General features: G+C 37.9%; 1 protein-coding gene across 1 annotated transcript; it reads right to left on the bottom strand.

The window, feature by feature from the left end:
- Nucleotides 1–6,066: 6,066 nt before the first annotated feature.
- Nucleotides 6,067–22,084, bottom strand: LOC139745232 (zinc finger CCCH domain-containing protein 15-like). The gene is made up of 10 exons (XM_071655638.1): nt 21,943–22,084; nt 18,379–18,480; nt 17,469–17,583; nt 16,289–16,441; nt 14,681–14,772; nt 13,211–13,396; nt 12,404–12,550; nt 11,150–11,248; nt 10,205–10,349; nt 6,067–7,959 (listed from the first exon to the last, which is right to left on the bottom strand). The coding sequence occupies exons 1-10, from the start codon at nt 22,012–22,014 to the stop codon at nt 7,763–7,765; spliced, it is 1,308 nt and encodes a 435-aa protein (XP_071511739.1). The 5' UTR covers nt 22,015–22,084; the 3' UTR covers nt 6,067–7,762.
- Nucleotides 22,085–22,972: the final 888 nt, after the last annotated feature.

The raw sequence follows: 22,972 nt of genomic DNA, 5'->3' as shown, positions 1-22,972 counted from the left end.
CTATTATCTATCATTATAAGGGGGTTCCAACGATGCTGCAAAACCTTTAAACAGTATAATCCTATGTTGTTTCGTCAAATGAAGTTATCACACACACACACACACACACACACACACACACACACACACACACTCACGAACCCACTTTTGGTACATAACATATACTTCTATACGCAGATACATACTCTCACATACACACTCTTACACAAACGAATTCCGCTCACGTCCAGGCTTGTATATTGTCATTATTTTTCATTCTTTGAACTGTTTAGTGTAAAGAAGTAAAGGAGACATCAGTAGTGGAAGCAAACCGCTAATTTTTCACCTGTTCTATGTTATTTTCTCACATTCAGGTTTCGTAGGAGGGTATTTATTTCACAAGGCCTGATCACGTAATGTAGAAATAAAAATACAAAACGCAAAAAACAAACTACAGCAGATGTATCGGCAGACATAAGTAAGCTCTTGCAAAATATTTTATTGCATTGTTCAAGTATCACATGGCGCAAAAACAAATATCTCGAAGTTTAATGAACACTTTGTGGTCACTTAACAAACTTATGCTTATTAAAACTGGAGACGAACTTTAGCAATAAACTGTTCAAGTGAGAGTAAAAACCGATAGTTTGTCATGGGATTTTTTCAATCATTGTCGAACGAATCCGCAGGCGAAAAAATGTAAATGTTTGATGCCTTTCAAACTTAGCTGTTGCTCCCGAAGTCAGATTCCATTATGTTTAACGTAGTAAATCTATCAACATGGTGTGTTGCTAAAGATTGGTAGATTCAGCCACCGAAAATGACGTTGTTATACAACAACTATACAACAACAGTAAGAAAATCCAATCCAACCCCATCCAGGTAGAATGAAATCACCGCCTCGATGACTACCATATGATCGCGATTTAATTTACACAGGGATCGCTGAAGCTCTGCAAGACTCTCTTCGTCATTTTCATGAGGCCTGTAGTACGCAGCTATATGAAGAGTCTTAGATCCCGCCATATTCAATTTACACAAGATAATTTCACAATCCCTTCTTTTTTATGTTCTATGGAAGAACATGATCAATGGTGGAAATGAGCTGCATGCTTGACGGAGGTCTGCGCTCTCAGAGTGCTTTTCTAGTTTGTTAGTTACCTCCGCCAAGGGAGGAGGTTATGTTTTCGTTACCGTTGGTTTGTTCGTTCGTTAGTTAGTTAGTTAGTTTGTTCGTGTGCAAAATAAGTCAAAAAGTAGTTAACGGTTTGAGATGAAACTTGCAGGAAAGGTTGAGAATGGCACAAGTAACAAACGATTAAATTTTTGTGGTGATCCGAGAATTTCAAACCTTTACGCGTGTTTTTTTTTCGCGCATGTATACCTTTTTTCCCGTTTTAATGTTTATAATAACGTATACATCGTTTACGTCACGGTTTATGCACTCTCATCTCATAGCCCCAAGAAAATGTTTCGGATAAACCAGAAAGAGGTCAGGTGAGGCGATATGCATCCTACCTGTTTAAGTGAGGAAAACGAGGGGAATATTTTGTACATGTACGTAAGCCCTATTGGTCGTGAAGGAATGCAGTTTTCATTCTGGACAATTTTTGTACATGCTCCATTTGCAATAGTTTAGAGACGTTGGAGGCTAGGTGGGAGGTTTGGTCCTTTCCATTAAAACGCAGAGGGTATCCGTGAGAAAAAAAAAATGCAGGAAAGTAAAAGAGGGGAGACCGGGAAAAAATGGGCCATTTTTACCCCTGCCATTTTTACCTCTGCCATTTTTACGTCTGCCATTTTTACCTCTGCCATTTTTACCTCTGCCATTTTTACCCCTGCCATTTTTACCTCTGCCATTTTTACCTCTGCCATTTTTACCTCTGCCATTTTTACCCCTGCCATTTGTACCTCTGCCATTTTTACCTCTGCCATTTTTACACCGAACCTCCACACAGCAGCGGTAATACAATGTACACCCATTCATTCAAGAGGATGTCGTTGCATCCATGACAGCAGCAAAAGCTGACAGTTGACATGTAATTTTCTGACACCATCCATATGTATTATCAAACTCAGAGGGAATTGGGTGTATAAATGCGTGGTCGTTCCGTTGGCGTTTTAGCGAAGTTACTTAGTAGCTTGAATAACGAATAGCGCCCTCTATTGCCTTTGGTCATTCTCCCCCATCTTCGGAGTGAAAGGACTTGAAAATTAAATATCATTATAGAGCAAGATTATTGATCCAATAACTTTGTAGAAATCGCCATGGCTAACTTTTTACAACTACAATGGTATTTGGGTAAGAAAGATGATGAGAGTAAAATATCTCTTTTTTTTTTCAACTTAAAAAAAGATATCATTTATGAAAATCACTACCACGACAATGAGAAACAATGATACATGTATATATGATTTCTTGTAATTTGCATAATAAAGTGGTAGCAGGCGGGTGTCTTAGCCCTAAAGGGGTCGGGCTTTTTTGGCTATGCTCAGACCGGGGGGGGGGGGGGGGGGATGGGGGATGGATTCCGCCCCCCCCCCCGCCCCCCCCCCCCCCCCCCCCCCGGAGATCTCGGCCATCGGTGGTGCGATCGCGATGAAATTTTGCATGTGTGAGACCCGCGTCATAAACTACAAGATTGTGTCATAAGATATTTTGAAACAATCATTTTCTAATTTTAGTTAATTAATTATGCAAATTAAGCTCAAGATCATATATTAGCCTAATCAAAGGCATTGAGAGTCTAATTTTTTATCTGTATATTTGTTTTGGCATATTCAACAATTGTAGATCATAAAAACTTCCCAAACTCATTTCAATTCTTATGTACATGTATTTTATTGTTTTCAGAATTTCTTATGTATTTCTTTGTTTTTCAACTTTTGTTTTTTTCTGTTTTTTCATTGGAAATTGTCACTGACCACTTTTCTGCCATAATTAGCACAAAACTAATCAATGAAAGTGATTAATTGTGAAAAACATCAGGTTTTTATGGCTTTCATGACAGAGCACTGTTTTCCATAGGAAATGTACACAAAATCACAAAATTGTGCCCGTTTTGGGACGACATTCCGTTACAAAAACGGGCGTGGCTTCGCATAAGTATGCGCGGACGTTGCAAATTTGGTCCCCCCCCCCCCCGCCCTTTTAGGGTTAGGAATGAAATGGAAAAGCAAAACTATGAAATTGACAGCAGGAGGCAGGTGATCAGACCATGACGTGTTCCGACAAGATCTGTTATTACAGAAATAATTACAAGTATGCAATCAACACGACATGGGTAGGGAACATAAAAACATACTTCCGGGCTCAGTGGTGGATCGGGGGTTAGGGTGTTTAAGCCCCCTCCTTAGTTTTTTCTTTTCTTTTTTTTTTTTTTTTTTTGGCTTGTCAACCGATTTGGGGAGAGAAGTGACAGCAAAAAAGAATTTATGGCAAAGAATGTACAGCAAAGGAATACCCGTTTCTCAATTTTCCATATTTTTTTCAGAACTCCCTGCCACAATACTCTCTTCTTCTTAACCTACTTCCCTTTACAAGTTCAGCTCGAAAAAATTTACAGTGAAAGAACACCTCTTTTCCGTAACTTTCCTCTCATCTATTCTCTTCATTCCACAACTCTTCAAATACAATGTATATGTAGTGTAGTTCAACTCGGAACTAACTTACAGCAAAAGAACACTCCTTGTTTTACGCTATCCACTCACAATATCTGCTAGATCTTTCACGCCACCATTCTTTTCATAGTTACGCTAAGAACTAATTTATAGCAAAAGGTCCTTTTTCTCAACTATCCACTTTTCTTCACAGTTCTTTCAGAACTCCCTGTTACAACACTTTCTCCTCAACCTCATTCTCTTCAACAGTTTCGCTCGAAACTAGTTTTACAGAAAAAAAGAGTACCACTTCTTTCTTATTATCGTTTGTATTTTATTCACATACTCATTTGCGTCGCCATTCAATTTCCAACCATTTTTCATCTCACAACACCAATGCAATCTAAATGTCGAAAATGCATTATACTGTGTTTTATGACATTTCTCTGTTATCATTACAATCTGTCGGGACACCTACCTCCCCAACCCCCATCCCAAGTCAGATTATCTAAAAGGCCTTGGGGTTCAGTAAAAATTTGATATAATGCAACAAACATTTCATGAGCAATTCAGAAATAATTCAAAACCTACGGGAACACACACCCTACACTTTGTTTTTTACCTAAATGCATCAATGCTATGAAAATGTCCACTTTATGGACAAGGATGTACATTACAGAGCTGTTCATTTGGGCAATTACACACCCACATATGAGGAAGCCATATAGTACACGTAGTGTAGCGGGAACTCTTGGTCATTTGAGCAAACTGAAAGATATGCAGTACAATGAGCCATTCATACACAGTAGCAGCGAGAATTTGTGTGAAAAAGAAGTGTCCTGGAATAAGTTGGTTGGGATATCAAACTGATATCTCTGAACTGTAGAATGGCAAGTCCACTTCTAGTGCAATAGGTGGTGCACACACTTAGAGCTGTGATAGCTCAAGCTGGTCCACGGTACCCACTGAATGTAATGCAAATTAGTGAAGATAGAATGATAACAATTCTAAAAGCTTGTCAGTTGATAGAATAAATTCTAGCCAGTTTTCTAACACATATATGTGACCCGCTGCAACAAAAGGATCCGAAAGTCGGGGGATGACAATTTTCTGAAAATGACATGACATGATTCCCTTACTCTTCCACTTTAATGCCATATATAACATGACTTATAAAAGTACTCGGTTGCAGAGATATCAATGGTTTTATTAGCGCATGTTGAGAGGTTTAAGAAATTGGTGTTTCGAGAAAACCGCTTTCAAAGTTTCCCTTCCGACGCTATCATGATCAAGGGGAAGCAAGACGGTTTTCACCGTCTGACAATAGAAGGCACGCTCCTAGCGACCTCCACAATGTTCATTCAAGCTTAGCACCAGTGGTCTACGCACGACCAATCAGTAACCAGGATGCCATGCACTGACCAATGAGATCACTCCCTCGTTGCTAGGGGTGGAGTCTACCTGCGGCGCTAAATCCAAATCTTCGGACAAATTTCTTTTCCGTTGAAAGTCAGAAAATCATGGCCCAGAAAAATGCTATTTTCTTGCCTTTCCTCTGATCATTTAGCTTCGAAATTTCTGCAGATGATAGAAGATACATTAGACTACGTAACTGTGTCGAACACAGAAATCCGAAAGTTTTGACGGATTTTGATGATCTGACTTCAAACTCGATTTTCTCGGCTCACCCGACAGCGACTTTAGGATCCTTTTGTTGTAGCGGGTCACATATTTTGAATAAGATATGAAAATCACATGCCGTGACACAGGACACTGGAAGAATCATTTTGACAATGTGTAGTATCCCACAGACAAATCACATTGATTGATAATTGATGCAATGGTGTAATAGGTTTGTTGTTCGTGGATATACGAGGATCCCTTAATGAGTTTGTCCCACGTACACTAGTGAAACAAGTGGAATAATTTTCCTTCTTCTGCATGAAGATATGTGTAGATTGTAGTCTCTTTGGCAACATTTTCCCCCAAAACTCACGAGTTACAAACACTTTTGGTGTTGGTATCATGCACTACCACACTTAAATGTTGTATAACAAACGCACTGATGCAATTTCTCTTTTACTCTCCATTCGCAAAATTGAGCTCTTCACTTCTTCACTGAAGAAAAAAAAAATCTGACTGAATATGGTCTACAAATTCTAATATACAAGTAAATAAGAAAAAAAAAATTAGCTGAAAATGAAAAGCAGCTGGACTTTGTTAAAAGAAAAATAAGTGGATGCACACCTGAGTTTTTAATGCAATGAAGTGGTCATCCACCAGGTCAATGTTTTCCCAATATTCATATCATTTTAGATATGAACAGTGAAAGTAAGAAACAAGCCATTCACTGACTCAGATGTAAGTGAATGGGTGATGGATGAGGACCTTTCCCTTGTGGTTGTCACATTTTGTTGCCATTTCATTTCACGAACAATTAGTATCATCTATGGAGAAATATGAGTCTGTGAAAAGTTTCCCCAAATATAAAGATGATACATTTGGGCGATGAATTTTTACTGCATTGTGACGAAGTTTCTCGTTATAGCTGTGTTCGTTGTAATGGGAGCACCCTGTACGAAAACAAACTGAACCACCTTGGCTCATGTGCCTGTCCTTTGCGTTATAATCACAGCACGGCAATCTGCTATTACTTATAGCGTACAACATTCAACAATCCTCCTTGGTCACTTTATGGATGAAAATGACCACAAATCTACAGGCCGACAATATTTCAACCATGTTTCAACCAGCTCCATCGTGGACAAGGAGAGCTCTCACAAAAAGTCATATCATTTATTTTGGAGTCTGGTAAGGCTATCACTTGACCACATTTGCAAAGAATACCTGTGGACCACCCATCACCCACTGGTCATTAGCAGTTGCAATTGTGCCAAGAAGAAACATAAGGAAGACGGCTTGTCCGATATACCTATAGTCCATTATGTCATCAAAGTGCATGCTTTTGATGATATAATGGACTTAATCATAACACTCAGTTTGCTCTGTAACTTTCATAGTTTTATATGAATATAGTCAACCTTGCTTACGTCGACCTGGCTTAAGTTGAATAATCTCCTAAGTCGAATGTCTTTTCAAGTCCTCTTCTCTTTGTATTCTATTGATTGTAATCCCTCAGTAGCTGAATTTTCTAACAGTTGATCTATTTCTTCATTCAAAATAGATTTGACTTCGGCGAGGTTGACTGTATGTTGAAAATAAAAATAATTAAAAAAAAGAAGAAATACAAAGCATAAGATATGAGGCCAATAGGTTGAAAAAAAAAATCAAATCATAACTAGTTAGTTAAGTTGATTTATCAGAAATTAGACATCCGGCCTCATTTTTCAAGCATTTTTTTCTTCTCCAAAACCTTTGAATCAGAAGAAAAAAAATATGCAAATATATGTAGCTCTCATCAAGAGGTATATACTTGTATTTCACTATATGGCTCTCTTACAATTTTTCATAATTTGCAAAAAACAATCTCCCGTCCAGGACTTATCTCTTGGCTAACGATAAATGAGGATGAACAGTGACCAGAGAAAACGTGACTGTTGCTGTGGCAATAAAACAGACTCTTGCCCATGCATCACAGAAGGAGGCAGTAGATCAAGATGTTGCTGGTTTACCTGCAGACATTATTAAATGTCGCTCTCTTATCTCTCAATGATGACAAGGTAAAGCATGGTGCAATGCTGAGGTGACAGCACAAGACACTCACATCCCCATGGACACACACACGAGTTGCACCTCTGGGTGGATGTACGGTGCTTCTAGCCGGTGCTGCCAACTGGTACCAGTGACATTTGGTTGTGAGGTTGCTTGACGATGCATCACTGGTGCCTTGCCGCAAGCAATGGATGATCCCGCAAATTGAGGGGCTGAGATGGCAAAGACGGTGTGTTTCCACGAGATGTCATCCATGCTGGTACGAAATTTGTCATCCTGTTGGCATGGTAACACCCGCGTCCTCCTCAGTCATACCCTCAAAAACACACAAGTACAGATGTTGCTTGACAGGACGACGGCCCTGCATGACCGGTATCACTTACGACTTCCATTCATTAACCGATGACAAAATTTTTGTTGTTGAAGACCTCAAATCGATTCAGAGTTGCCTGGCTTATTTCTTGCAAAGTTTTTCTTCCTCCTGTAATGCCCAGAATGCCAAGTGACCGGTCTAATCTTCCAGATCGATTGCCTCTAATTCCTTATCGATGTCTGCCTCTGCTCCAAATAGCTCCTCATCGATGTCCACATCGTCTAACACTGCCTCTCCTCCATTGGCTAGCGCACTCTCGGCAGCAGCAATGGCTTGTAACGTAGGATCATCTTCAGGTATAATAGCGGCAGCTTGGTCTAGCTTCCCAGATTCGTCTGTATGAGAGACCAAAACCCAGCAATATGGAAACATTAAATCAAAAGGGTCATGTAAAAGTAGCATTATACAAGGAAAATGAGACGTATGAATTCACACTGCAAAATGTGAAGTAACAATTACATGTTACTAACACCTTTGACATATTTCCAGATGATATTCATAATAATACATCATGTAGTACATAAATCGACAGTGCCATGTATAGATTTTATGGGATTTATTGTGCTTCTTGAGAAGATACACCAATACTCTGAAAAACCTGAAACAAATTACAGTGAACAAGGCTGACGATGTAGGAGGATCCCATATTCCAGTAACATAGCAATGTAATTTCATTGCCTTAACACTTGCTTTAACAAGTTAGCTTGTGCAGAATTTATGCATGCATTCTTCTTTTGTTCTGCTTCCTTGAGCATCCAATCAAGCATTCTTTTATTCAAAGCTGCTATGTCATCATCCCCAGTCAATGTGCTTTTTTTTAAATTTTAAAAACATTATTATTCTTCATTGCAATCAATACAAATTCTGAAACTCTGTACCCAGTATAGCCAATCTATTGATGTTCAAAGGCTGAAGTCAGAAAATCATCTGGAAGTTTCCTTTGATTTTACAATACTGCCATCACTGCACTATTGCAGTGAAATTTGCTAATACAGGGGAAATTCGGTATAACGAACACTGCTATAACGAGATATCGGTTATTACGAGGAAATTTTACCGGTCCCAAATTTCCTTCCACACAAATCTATGTAAAATGCTACTCTTACAGCGAGATCGGCTATAACGAAATAACTGCTATAACGAGATAAATTTTGTGATTTCCAAACAAAGAAAAACATAGTAAATAAAACCTGTTATAGCGAGATAAAGCAAAATGTCTTCGGGTAAAGCTTTACTTCGCCTGTGCTATCATGTTCCGAGATTGTAAAGCTCGATGCGCCAAAAACTGTCTTGTACACACATATTATTTTCTTCAGTGCACTCCAGCTAGCACCGCATGTTGTACGTGAATGTGTGTGTGTATGCGCACTGATACATGCAGAAAATGTGGTGGGACGGCCGTATGTATACATGACATCATCATGATGTTTAGGAGGTGTGAGGCAATCTGATGCTGTGATTGGCTTTCTACGTAGGGAATTCCCCATCTTCACACACGCAGTCGTAATGTACATAAATACAGAATGTGTCGCATACACACACAGCATTGTGCAGACCATATTCAAGCTTTCCACACACAACACACACCCATGCCATAACCACATACCAATCCACAGACGATCTTGACACAATCGCAAGCTATGTAAATTTACAAATTCAAACATCTACCATTAATAAGAAACACATTCTTGATATTGGATTTCATTGGCGAAAAACATCTTCTTACACATAAAGGTGAGTAATTACCTCACACACATTACCAAGTTATCAGTATTGATTGAAAGATGATGGGTAGTCCCACATGTGCAAATGAATGTCTTTATGCTATACTTTCTTTTATGCCTACTGATATAACGAGATATCAGCTATAACGAGGAAAACGACTCGGTTCTGACCATCTCGTTATATCGAGTTTCCCCTGTATCAGTAATGTCATCAGGGGGGATTTATTACATGAAAACTAGCAATGTATTACTTCAAACAGCCATTTATCGAAGTACTGAGTATCAGATGTTTTTAACTGATTTCCAAGGTGAGAGAATATCATGAAATCTACCATACCCTGTTTATCATTTGTGATGTGTCATCACGAAAGCCATATAATGTCAGGTAAATAATTTCTTGGCTTTGGGCCGATCTGAATTTGGTAGATGCTACACTTTAAATTGATATTGCCCTACTTAAATACATGGAAAACATTCTTTGAATGCTAGAAACCTGTAAAGGTTATAATGTCAAAGTCTGGTTTATGCACATTTTTCTTTATGATCTCAGACTTTATATGGTATACATATATATATATATTTTTTATTTTTTATCATTTTTCTGATGGCTGTTCGGGCCATTATTACCTCTAAATCTGAAGTTTTGGTGGCCTGAAAAAGAAATGTAGCAGCCCGAAATGAAAGCAAATATATAATTTAATTTTGAATCTTAGTTGCCAGATCAAGCCACAATGATATAATTGTTTTTGATATTTCATTTGGTGGCCCTACATATATTTTTAGTGGCCATGGGCCACCACTAATGTTGAGCCCTGCTGAATACATAAAATATAAATTTTACATCTGAATGACCCACCTTGTTGATGATTGCTGGTAGAGGGCGCTGCAGCAGCCTGGCGATCCGCCGGATCCCGTTTACTTGTGATTGAGGATGTGCTGTCAATCTCCATGGCTGCTGCCGCAAAGGCTTCTATACTGACATCTTGCACGTTGACTGAATCCTGCACACAGTGTGTAGCCAAGGAGACAAAATATGTCAGATACGAACTGTCTCCTCCATTTGCAAGATGCCTTTCGCATGAAATTATACCAAATGAAGCCAAACTAAACAAAACAAATCATAATGGTGTTCATTCTATAAATGCTTTGCTTGCCTAACTGATGACTGTTGTCAATGTCTTTAATACTGTAAATGCGAATATTTTGCGATGCTTTTATTTTTGCAAATTTCGCGAGTTAGGTGCTATTCGCGAATTTAAAGACAAGCGAAAATATTGACGCTGAACCCGTCATGAATGTGACGTGCACATTTACATTTCTCCGTGCAGTACTAAACTCCACGATCGTCGGGAAGTCCTGATCGCCGAAAATTTAGACTCGCTAAATGTATGACGTATACAGTATATGAATGTGATCATATAAGCTGTATCCACTGGATTTTCCACCTTTTTGCTTACCTAGCATGTAAAGTTCTATTGTGGTCATTTACAACACAATACTAATGTTACTTAGCATTTTAAATCTCTTGCAAGGTTTGGGGTTTTGTTACATGATAGCATGGACATACAATACAAGATTACAATTACTGTACCACCAATGATCCACCCAGGGATACAGCAAGAAAAGCAAGGCTGACAAATTTATAAACCGTAGCAGTGCCATGTATGAATAGTGCTTTACAAGTCTTACACAATGAAACAACAGAGAAGTTGCTCAGTTCTATAACCTTATCCTGTTATGTGTGAATAGTAGCAATGATACTTTTGGGGGCAAAATTAGTGGAAAATGGATCAAAACTTACATCCTCCTCCACCTCCCGTTTGTAGGTGATGACATCACCCTCGTCTTCGTCTTCTCCAGCCATTTCCGGCTTAAATTGGAAGAGTTCACGACCCGTAACCTGGAGAAACATACCAAAATAAGAGGTTATACTTCACAGATAAGATGACATTATAACAAGGCAGCCCTATACTACCAGAAATAATGTGATACTGACTAGCACGTGAGATGTTATTGCATCATTTTCCACTGTTACACCAAAACCTGCATAAGAAGGGTGATCTAATCTTGCAATGGAGCAAGATTTTTGTTTCATTCAGTCATTTCACTTTGGCAGTGTAATAATGAAATATTAAAGGGACTGCCCAGTACTGGTTGAGGTGAGGATTCAGGTTTATAACATTCTTAAGTGAGATAATGAGAAACATCCGATGAAACATGAAAGAGCATGTAATTTTAAGAAGGATTCAATGTTTGATGAAAATTGGTTTTCAAATGGCTGAGATATCCAAAAAAGTGAAAATAATAAAAGGCTACAGGCCACGACTTTTATTACGATCTCTTTGCTTCACCTTGTTTTTGGATATCTCAGCCATTTCAAAACTGATTTTCATCAAATAAACTTTTGATACCCCTTAGAATTGTATGCTCTTTGACATCTCATAGAGTAGTTTCTGAATATCTCGCAAAACGGTAAAAGCTAAATCCTCACCCCAACCAGAACTGTACAGTCCCTTTAAATCCACACGACAGCTGAAACAGCTAGCTGGTGTACATGCACAAATACGTGGCAATACAGCAGTTGGGCATGTTGGGTTGTTGGTGCCAAATTATGTGACAATAACTAATATGATAAGTATCCCGTATATTTGGACAGTGTGACAACGCCTCAAATCATTGCACTATTTCCAGCACAATTTGTAATCACCATTTTAGAATGTTTTGTTCCTTCTATTTACTCCACCATTTGCTTTAATTCCACCTCCCTACTCGTTTGGCTCCTTGCCTTTGACACCTAACCTACATGCATAACCCTTTTGTTTTCTCTGTTCTGTGTCCTGGGCCTCCCAGACAGTGCATGTAGTGCATAGAACATGCACGTGTCTGCTTACCCTGTATGTTTATCCTTTTGCCTCTAATGAAAATTCGCCTACAATTGCAAGCTCAGGCCTCATATGACTCCATTATGTTTCAAGGGGGACAAAATTGGGGCAGGACAGAGACAATAATACATGACGTAGATGATGACATTATAAGACAGAAGAAAACAACAAACCCCGAGTGATTTGCCCTGCTTGAGTTCATTGCGCTTCTTGGCCTGGTCCTCCTCCAGCTTTTTCCTCTTCTCTGCAATCTTCCTCTTCTTCCACTGCATGAAGGTTTCCAAGGTGATCCTTGTCAGGGTACCACCCAGTTTTGACCTCTGTCAGCAAGAAAGCAAAGACAACAAATTCAGTGATCAACAGGTTAAAGACATAATATTCCATATTTCAATGTCAAGGGATGAAACTTGACTATACTATTCCAGAACTGAGTTTTTGTCAAATTTTGCCACAAACTTCATCGACAGCCAGTTTTGGTGAAAACTATAATCACATGACATTGTATTTCTGGAGCTTATACAGCCATGGTGGGAATACGCAGGCATTGACCTTTTAATATCTGTGACTTGAGTCATCAACAGATTTTGCTCAAAATTTATCTGTGATAACCATCACCATATTGGGCTACCCTCCGTATGTATGTTTTTTCTTTACTGACCTTTATGTATGAAATGTGTTGATTTTTTTTTAGTACGGAAATAAAACAACAACAACAACATATACCAATCTGATGAAATATGTGCAACGAAAAAGCCTCAAAATTTCAAAGTTTAGGCATACATGTGAGTCATTTTTGCATTGTTGCTGTTTTTTGTCCTTTTGTGATTCCTTTATGTCATCACAGTGCTCTACACCTTGGCCAAAGACCAGCACCATGGACCATATTAAAGCAGGCTACACCAGGTTAGGTCTATGCAATCGCACTCTTCAATGATCCACTCTGGACCATCCTTAATTGTTCAGTATGAACAGGGTCTCACCTCCTCTTCGATCAGCTCCTCCAGTGAGATCTGCTCTTCCGTCTGCTCCTCCATCTTCTTCTTATCCTTCTTGAGGACAAAGCCCGGAGGGAGGGCGTGTCGGTATTTACACTTCTCCCCATTTGGGCAAGCCCAGAACCAACCGTATTTCATGTCCTCCAGCGCTTGGATGAAGAACTTGCACACCTTAGAAGAATACACACAAACAACATCGGAATACTCACTTTAAAATTATATACACAATGTCTTTCTCTCAAAATAGGATTACCGCTTGATACCACCTTGCATAACACACTGCTTTGCAACCACTGCTGTTTGTTTCTGTTTTGCTTTTGTTTTCCCCTGCATACATAACATAGACTTCATCAAATAACAACAAATCTTCATCAAAGAAGCCAACTTCCAAATAAAACATATTACAATATGAGGTAGGCATTGGCGCAAAATATAACATTTAACAAGTTACAAGCAAGGAGGTTCGAGAAATGGAGTCACAACAGTGTTATTCACTTTGATCCCATGCTCGAAGCCGCCACTCAAAAATATTTGAAGTATGTGTCAAACTGGATCTGCCGCTCAGATGTGAAGACAATTGACTCGTGTCTCATTGCATAATCACCAGCCACTTTCCAAGGAAGATATGTCTTTGTGATGGTAATTATTTTTCGCTATCCCTACTTGCAAACAATGGGCGGTAGACAATGGTAAAGGCACGAATTTGCTGAAATAGAAATCAAAATTACTCGACTGTACGTGTCTCTACGCTAATCTGACATATCATTTTATAAAGAACTATACTTGAAGATGATACCATATTAGTTTCATTTGGCAGAAATACGGAGAAAAGTGATAAAACCGGCTTTCCATGAGGGTAAAATTTCAAACACTTTCATAAAATACAGCTCAGATTTACACTTTTGCACATACTTTCGAACGGAATTGACTTTTGTTTTATATGCTTTATCATTAGGTGAAATTTCATTGCATTTGATATATAAACGAGCAGCATACACCCGATATAATGTTAGCGTTAAAAATGACTCTTCAGATTGCTCAGAAAGATGGCGGCTTCAAGCATCGAACATCAAAGGCACAAATGCACGTGTGGAATTCTTTTGTCCATCCATAGAAAACTGACAGCTGATTGAATAATTATAGTCAGTTGTAACTCCATCTCTCGAATCTCCTTGTTACAAGCTAATGAAGCGCTTCTCTTACACTAATCTGTTTCCTGGGTGAATGACTACTTTTTTAATTTAATTTCATGGTTCGTTTATTCCAAATCATTCTGGCACCTGTAACTTCCAATCGCACATGATTTCTTACAAAGTAACACATACAATTATCACACAAATTAATCTGAAGTAAACCAAATGCGGACATGCATGTAAGCATCAACAACAGTCATGATATAAACACAGCTATTGCGATTTGACACTAGACCCAAAGGCAGGTATTGTATACACTCACTATGTCCGTCTTTTGTTGATTTTTGTTGGCTTCTCCGTGTTTTTGGTTGACAACTTCCTTCAGCTTGTCCTCATCCCAATTTTCCATGGTATCTTTGAGAATCAATAAAAAAAATGAAAATTAAAGTGGGTATCCCTCACTGGGCTAAAGACTAGTTGGCGACCCGCTGGCAACTCGAGTCTCCCTGGTTGCAGAGATGTCTCTGTGACATCTCCTGCAATGTAGCCGAGTCTCCAGGGAGTCGCGATGAAATCATACATGTTGAATTTTTTTTTTAAAGACTCTTTCCAGTCTCCTGCTGGTGGCAGGGACGTCTCCATGATGTCAAATTCGTATCTCTTTTACCATATGGGGCACCGGTAGTCAGAATACTTTGAGAATAATTCACACCTGTAACATACAACGTCTATATACCAGTACCCACCACCAACAAGGCCACACCTAGCTGTCTGCTCATGAACACAATACACATTTTCTGTAATATTGCACCCAATCTGTACTGTTTCTCCAAACAAATATTGCATTAATTTAAGTTCATCATGCCTTCCTTCCCACATTTTTTAATGTGAATACGTCCTCCAAAACAAAAACATCCATGACAATGTTCTGTTCATGAGAGAACATTAACAAATAATCCATCATCATTCATAAGGTCACATTCATCCAATCACAGACTTGTATTTTATTGATCGATATCTTGTTACAGAATTTGGAAATTCACGTTCCTCAGAGTGCACGGCGAGAAGCCAGGAAAAGTATATTATTCTACCTCCAGTTGCATAATAGGTTTGATTCGGGCCATAGAGTGAGAGGAAGTCCAATGCCTGCTACACTGGTATTTCTTGAATGTCGCAGTGTCAAACAGAGTAAAAAATTCTGTGCAATCTCAATTTTCTACATGAAGATGAAGGAAGGAAAATTAGAATCTTTCTCAAAGTGACTACAGTACCGGCCAGCATTTGTCAGTATTGTAAATGGTGTGATCAGTCTGTTTGTTTGTCTGTATGTATGTAGCCCATGTATGCATAGGGGCATACACATACAGAAGAGAGCTAGGTAAGCATTTTAGACATTTCACACAAACAGATCATGATGTAATGAAAAAGATTATGAATTATTTCTGTAATATTTCCTCAGAGTTTTGACTCAAATATAAAATTGGATAGGTAAAGAAAACAAGTGTCTATATTTTTTCTTTTAGCTGTTTAGCACACTGGAATTTATACCTCACTTGTTTTACTTGCACATAAAGTTTGTCTGGAGGTTTGTTGATAGTAATGATAATACAATTTGTAAAGATAATATCATCAATGCGTAAAAAAACCCCACACACTTACCAAAAGAAATCATAAGCTGCACACTATATAAGATAGATGGGCACGAAACACAAATACATCTGCTGGTACTTCATAGTAGAAGCACAACAATCATAAACTACGATAAACAATGGCATCTCTATTAATCATGTAAATCTACATTTTCAACAGGATGAAAAGATGTCTTCTTTTCCTCTGCTATCATACATTTTCTTCTTTTTGATCAACACTCTGGCCAAAATGTTTGGAATTTTGTTTAGATCATCCTATGACTGACATACGAAGGCTTCACCTTTTTCTAGCTCGTCATCTCTTATGTCTGCATACACGCTGCGCTTCTCTGCCTTGCGCTGCATGGTGAGGTCATGCGAAAACTTGCACTTGTCTCCTTTTGTGCAAGTTCCCTGCTTGAAGAAGGCACACAGGACAGACTTGGGGTCCGCTCCTAAAAAAAAAAAAGAAGGAGAATAATCAGGGCTCCTTATCAAGTTCGTCAACTTGATATGTACAGTCAACCTTTCCTAAGTTGAATCTATTTGGACTGAAGAAACAGCTTTGACTTAGAGAAAATTTGATTTATGAGGGATTAAAATCAATAGAAAATAAAGAGAAAAGGACTTGAAAAGACATTTGACTTGGGTGATTATTCAACTTAAATGCGAGGTCGACTGAAGCATGGTTGACTGTATTTGAAAGGATGCATTTATGACATCTTTGCAAATCCAATAGTTACTGTAAAATCTGAGAGATTTGTGTGCATGAAACTCTTGCCAATTTCTTGAAGAGCCAAGAATTGCAAAATTAAAATGTGCAAGAAAGATTTTGTACATACAATGCATTAAATACCAGTTGTCAATTTGTGAAAGTTTCATGCCCGGAATGTTTCTGGTTTTACTGTACATGTATACAGTGTATGCACAGTACACAGAAAAAAATCAACCAATACAACAATGCTTTGATTTCAATACAAAAAGATGAAATATTTGTTTTCTGAGCTGTAACGGAATCAATTTTCCACATTATTAAGAACACTCTTGAGAGAGATTTGCCAATGTCCCAACATTTGATCTCACATTTTTTTTTTTGTTCTGTTCTGAAAACAAATTAATACAATTTGTCATCACAGTGTAGATCCTCGTTGGCTGACTATAGAGTCCAATCATCACTGATAAGCATTCTGTGAATGGAACTTGTAGTTAGGAGTTACTGTATGAGCTGAAATTTTCGCGTACAGATATTTTCGCGAATTTCTACTTTGAGGACATTTTCGCGTGTTGTTAATTTCGTGGTTGCCAGGGTCTAACTGAACTTACTTATTTGCGCGTTGTTATTTTCGCCTGTTGTTATTTTCGCGGTTCGAAGGCAAAAAACCACCGCCAAAATTTCAGCTCGTACAGTAATCTGCCTATCATGAATGATAGAGTGACCGAACGAACAGGGTGACAAACTGTCTCTCTTTCAGATCTGGTTACCTTTGGAGAGTTTCTGAGCCTCCATGACCGGTCTGAAGAGCATGTTCAGCTCCTCGGCTTCTTTCTTCTTGGACTCTTTCTTCGCGCCCTTCTGGGCAAGCTCCTGTTCCTTTGCCTTTGGAAAAGAGACATAGAAATACATTTTAGATAAGGATCAAAACATAGAATAAAAGATTGAAGATGGATGGGCAGGTGAATTGGCAGTCAAATTAACAAGTGACTGAATAGCCATATAGATACCCAAAGACATATAGGCAACTAATGAAGAGATCTAGACATTTTAATGTAGAGCAGGAAGCAGCACTTCCATACATGCTAACTTACTCACAATTACCACACTATAATCATTTTAATCAACTTTGTGAAACTACAAAATTTTGTAAGTTTTATCACACAATTAAACTTAGATACAAACTCTGTATAAATTGATATTACATGACCCATTTTCTTGGCTGACATTAATTACAAGAATGGTTGTGAAAGCAGTATATTATACACATAGTATCAGCTTTAATTGTCACGAGCATTTTTCTGTGTGCCTTCAACATGTACAGTGTAGGTTAATCTAGTGCATTATAAATATTTAACTGTTATTTATATTCATTATAAATCACAGCAATAATACCAGAGCATTCTTAATGATGATATACTATCAATACTCAGTACTATTACTACTATTACTCCTACTCCTACTACTCTTACTACTACTACTACTGCTACTATGGTTCTACAAAACTACTACTACTAGTTCTACAAGTAATATTCATGATAAAAATATTACATTCTCAGTACTCATGAGGAATTACAATTATCATCAATACCATACCTAACTACAATTTACTCAGTCTTGGCAAACGGTATATTCCAATAATCTCCTGTCATACAATTACTCTTGTAGCACTGATCTTACCTTTGATGCTTTCTGGTTGCCATACTTGACTTGCTGCTGAACATTACTGATGTACTTTTGTTGTTTTGTTCCCTTTTTGTTTTTTAAGCCGAAGGTTTTATCCTAGAAAGGAAATACAAAATGAATAATGGGTAAATAAATTACACATGTACATGAAGATTTCATCATGGATTGCCAAATCAAATAGGCATATAGCTACACATGTATTTTCATCATTCAAGCTATCAGATTTTTGTCTAATATTATGACCACTGGCTGAGGCAAAAACATATTTTTAAACATCTTTCAAGAATGAGGTAGTCAATATCTACCTGCAGATTGAAAATATATAAATACAATATACCAAGCAAGTCTGGATGCATTCACACAAAGTCAGCCTCAAGAAGGCCATAGATGTAATAGTCTATACATTAAGAATGTGACTGTGAATTCAATGTTATTTGTCTACAGCTGCTGTCAGTCATGTCTAACTTTCAGTTGATTTCAGTGAAATGTTGACAACTTCATTCATTTTTTTTTCAAGTACGTTGAATCTTTTCTAAAGAAATAGAGTAAATGGGGTAAATTCATCCTTTCTTTATTATGCCAGTAATTACTTGAATTGAATGTTTTTCACCAGATCCAGAGATTGTTTTGTAGAGTAAGGGAGGGTAATTTCGTCCGGGGGGAGTTTTCGGCCACCTTTGCAAACTTTCGATCATATCTTTGCTCACACAATCTGACCTAGCTGCAGAGATTTGGCGTTGATACGTTAAGTTTTTGATTTTCTATTTTCACTTTAAAAACTGAGAATATAGCGTAAGTTTAGTCCAATTTTGCACTTCCTTATATGCGTGCAAATAAGAAGACATAAGCCTGCCTAGATTGTCTTCATTGTCATATTCCTAAGGATTAAGGCAAAAGATGTAAACTTTGCCCCCCCCCCATATGAACAGTGAAGTTTTACATCAATAAAGATAATGAAATTTATTGAATAGTAGACCTATGTTATGATCTAATGAGACAAAAGGGGGAAATGATCATAAATAAGGAATAGATATAAGAAAGTTCAATGATTATACACACAAGCAGAAAAAAGAAAATTACCATCACTATATGAGAAATGTTAAAAAGAAGGGAGAAACAATGTGACTTTTGCTGTAAGTATACAGTGTGTTAGTAATGAAAGAAGGGTACATGTTGTAGGTTGAGAAAAATACAATATTAAGAAAAGATTTGCAGAAAAAAACCCTGAAATTTGTGGATGAATTAAGAAGAGAGGAATATTGTTTGTTAATACAGTGCACTCCCATTATAACGAAATGCTCGGGACCGGCAGTTTTCTTTCGTTATAACGAAATTTCGTTATAACCAAACAAATACAATATATAATGAAAACAAAGAACCACGTATATATCATATTATGTTTGCTTTTTACTCATCAAACACTGGAAAGCTGTGTGAAATGAGATGGGATAACTGTATTACAATAATAAACGCAAGTTCCCCTCAGAAACTGTGTGTGACACAAGGAGCGAACACACAGTAGTGTGAAGCGTTCACCCATGCAGAGACGCTATAAATGCATGTTTTGCTACGTATTTTCGAAAGCAATTCGCATTTCGTTATAACGGAGCACATTTCTTTTGTTTTTCTTCGTCCGTGGCGCTCGGAAAAGACTTCGTTATAACGGAAATTTCGCTATAACTGTGTTCGTTATAAGCAAATTTTGTACCATAGACTTTAATGGTGATAATTTTGGGACCAGAAGATTAACTTCGTTATAACGAAATTTCGTTATAACCGTGTTCGTTGTAACGGGAGTGCACTGTATACAACTTTTCATAACAAATACAGTCATTTTGTTACTGTCTAAATGAAAGGATTATCAAATACTACATAGCGGCCGAAAACTCCCCCAGAGTGGACGAAAACTCCCTCCAAAGAAGTTTGTCACTTTTCTAACTGTTGCCATGGTAATATCTTACCACTGGTTCATGATATGTTTAGGGATTACATGTATATATACACTCTTTATTTGTGTATTCATCACTTTGGTTCTGTTATTTACTTTTTACCTACATCATAAAAAGGCCGAAAACTCCCTCCCTTACTCTATACGTTATTATGTAAAACACAAAATAATTGTTACTCCCAGTGAATTCACTTCTACCACCAGACTACCTACTGTTGGCGTTGACTGAGTGACTATGCAAGAGTATCATCTGAAAAAAGTAGAATTCATACATGTTTATGAAACAAATCCCTGAAAGTGTTTAAAATGGCAAGTGCCATCGCAAGGAGAATATCTCAGAATCCTATAAGTAACACCGAACTAAAGGAAACCGACGCCCAATCATGAATGTGGATAGTTTGAAAGCAGCAATATTTAGTAAGCCTAGTCTCAAGAACACTTTAGTGAAAGTTTGAGGAAACCAGACGATCAATTTAATAGTTAAGATTTCTTAAAGTCTTTTTGCTGTAATTGCTGGATTTCAAAGACGACTACTACAATTCATAAGATCATTATTATGGATTACAATATTAAAAAAATATAAATAGGATTTCGTGAAATTCTGTTTTTCATGAAAAGTACACATTCCATCAACATGTTACCCTATTACACAGCTCTGTTACTATACAGGTGTGCTGAGTAAGGCGGGACGCTGTGCTTTGCACGGCGTCTGGTCAGGCCATTGTTACAATGTAAATTTACTCCAGCTTTCTGAAAGAGGTCAACACGTCAAATGCTAGGAATGTCTAGGATAGGAAAGTGAAAACTGATTGATACACATCAATTTTTTTTGGACACACTCTATATTCTCTTTAAAATACAAAGTTCCTGATGTTCATACTGATGTGATGTCTCATAACAAGCATGAAGTGTAGATTCTTGTGAATTCAAATGCATTCATAGTCTCCTTATCCAGTGTCAGTCCGGGCAGCGATGACTGTCCCCAAAACTTTAAAAAAAAAAAGAATTCATGTTTCTTAATTGGCTTTCCGATTTTCCTAAAAATTTTCACTAAACTAGCGCTAGTCTATAGTAAATGACATGATGTCACTCAATCCACATCTAGATCGGTCTATATGGCTATATACAGTAATACAATTAAGGCAGTACAAATGCAATGTAACGTTAGGCCACCACAGCCACGACCACTGCACTGCCACTGGCCACTGGCACTGGTACCACCAGTGCAGTAGCCTACGTAGAAACATAAAAACGTAAAATCAGCTTGCAGAAATAGAATCAGGATCGGGAAATTTCCTGTATCTGTGGCAAGAGAGTTCTATGGAGACTCATGAATACAACTCAAACACAAACGATCTCAAACGTGCAATGATGAGGGGAAAGAGTAAGAACGACCCGTTTCAAAATAGGCATAAAATATGTTTCTTCTAGAATGAATGAATGAATGAATGAACAAACGCTTATCGCCCATCTCACCCACGGCGACATAGCGCGCGAACTCACTGCGTGCATACACATGCACCAAAAAAGGAAGCAGTGTGCACCATACCACGGTTCAGAAGGCTGGCAGGCGACTTCAAAATGGAAAATACTACAGCTAGAAAGGTTACCTCGATAATCTTATCCTTTTTCTTCTGTTCAGTTTTCTTGCTAGGACCAGCTGCACCCTTCTTCGGAGGCATTTTGACAAATGACACGTCAAAATATCATAAAACTGTCCCCGGTTGTCGCAGTTGTACACCTGCTGCTCGAAGTTTGTTCTCGAGGGTTGAAGATTACCCACCAAAACAAATCGAATCGTGCGTAATGTAAGGTAGTTGCAAATATGAAATCCATAATAAAGTTTGGTACCATGAATGGATTAGACAGAAAGATCCGTCTGTCTTTTATTTAGGAGTCTTTTAGGAGTCTTATCACCCATTTGACATTATTGCTCTTCTCCTGTATAGGAAGGGATCCGTGAAGCCAGACGCAGTCCCCGCGACGATCAGATACAGACCGATCTTTCGGTCAAATGAATCATAATTATAAACCTGGTATAAATCTTGTTGAACATGCACAATTTTAAAACGCAAAAGAGAGCCCTTTACTGGTTGAAGTGTCGTCTATGAGATTCTAGTCCCTTGACAAGACATGTTTTTTTTTTATTTTTTTTTTCTCGTTGCAAAGTCTTTCGGAGGAGTTCCGTGTGTTGGATGAGCTATATATACCCTACAAACAGAAAACCTAAACAAAAACAAACGAATAAATAATAATAAAAAAAACACATTTTCTCATAAAGAACGGGGGAATTCCGGAGAAGTGGCCAAAACATACACACACAAACACACACACACAATGCCTTTCCGTGTATACTGTAGTCTGCAAAATTGAAGGAGACAGATCAATGAAAGGAAAACGAATATGTAATGCAATTCAAATGTATGTTGCCTTGTGTTGATTCAAGATACCTTCAGCATCACTTACGGCCTAAACACCCAAGTGTAGCAATACGTGCCATCAACAATAATACATTTCTACTATTTTTCTCCAGATAAATTGGATACGCTCACAAAAAGAGTACTGATAATATATCATTAACAAAACGGACAGTGGAATGCTATAAGGCTTGCATGTTTCAATGTTCTAATTATATAGGTT

Source organism: Diadema antillarum, unplaced genomic scaffold, assembly GCF_040938485.1.
Source record: "Diadema antillarum isolate AM-2024a unplaced genomic scaffold, OU_Dant_1.0 seq00001244_RagTag, whole genome shotgun sequence".
NCBI classification, from domain to species: Eukaryota; Metazoa; Echinodermata; class Echinoidea; order Diadematoida; family Diadematidae; genus Diadema; species Diadema antillarum.
Note: the sequence above shows the minus strand (reverse complement) of the source record. Positions and strands in the feature narration are given on the sequence as shown.

Excerpts from the sequence above, each read along its gene's own strand:
- LOC139745232 (XM_071655638.1), bottom strand. The coding sequence starts at position 22,014 with ATGCCTCCGAAGAAGGGTGCAGCTGGTCCTAGCAAGAAAACTGAACAG. Across the intron at positions 17,584-18,378 it reads GCAACCAGAAAGCATCAAAG|GCAAAGGAACAGGAGCTTGC; the intron begins GTAAGATCAGTG and ends TCTTTTCCAAAG. Across the intron at positions 14,773-16,288 it reads AGATGACGAGCTAGAAAAAG|ATACCATGGAAAATTGGGAT; the intron begins GTGAAGCCTTCG and ends TGATTCTCAAAG.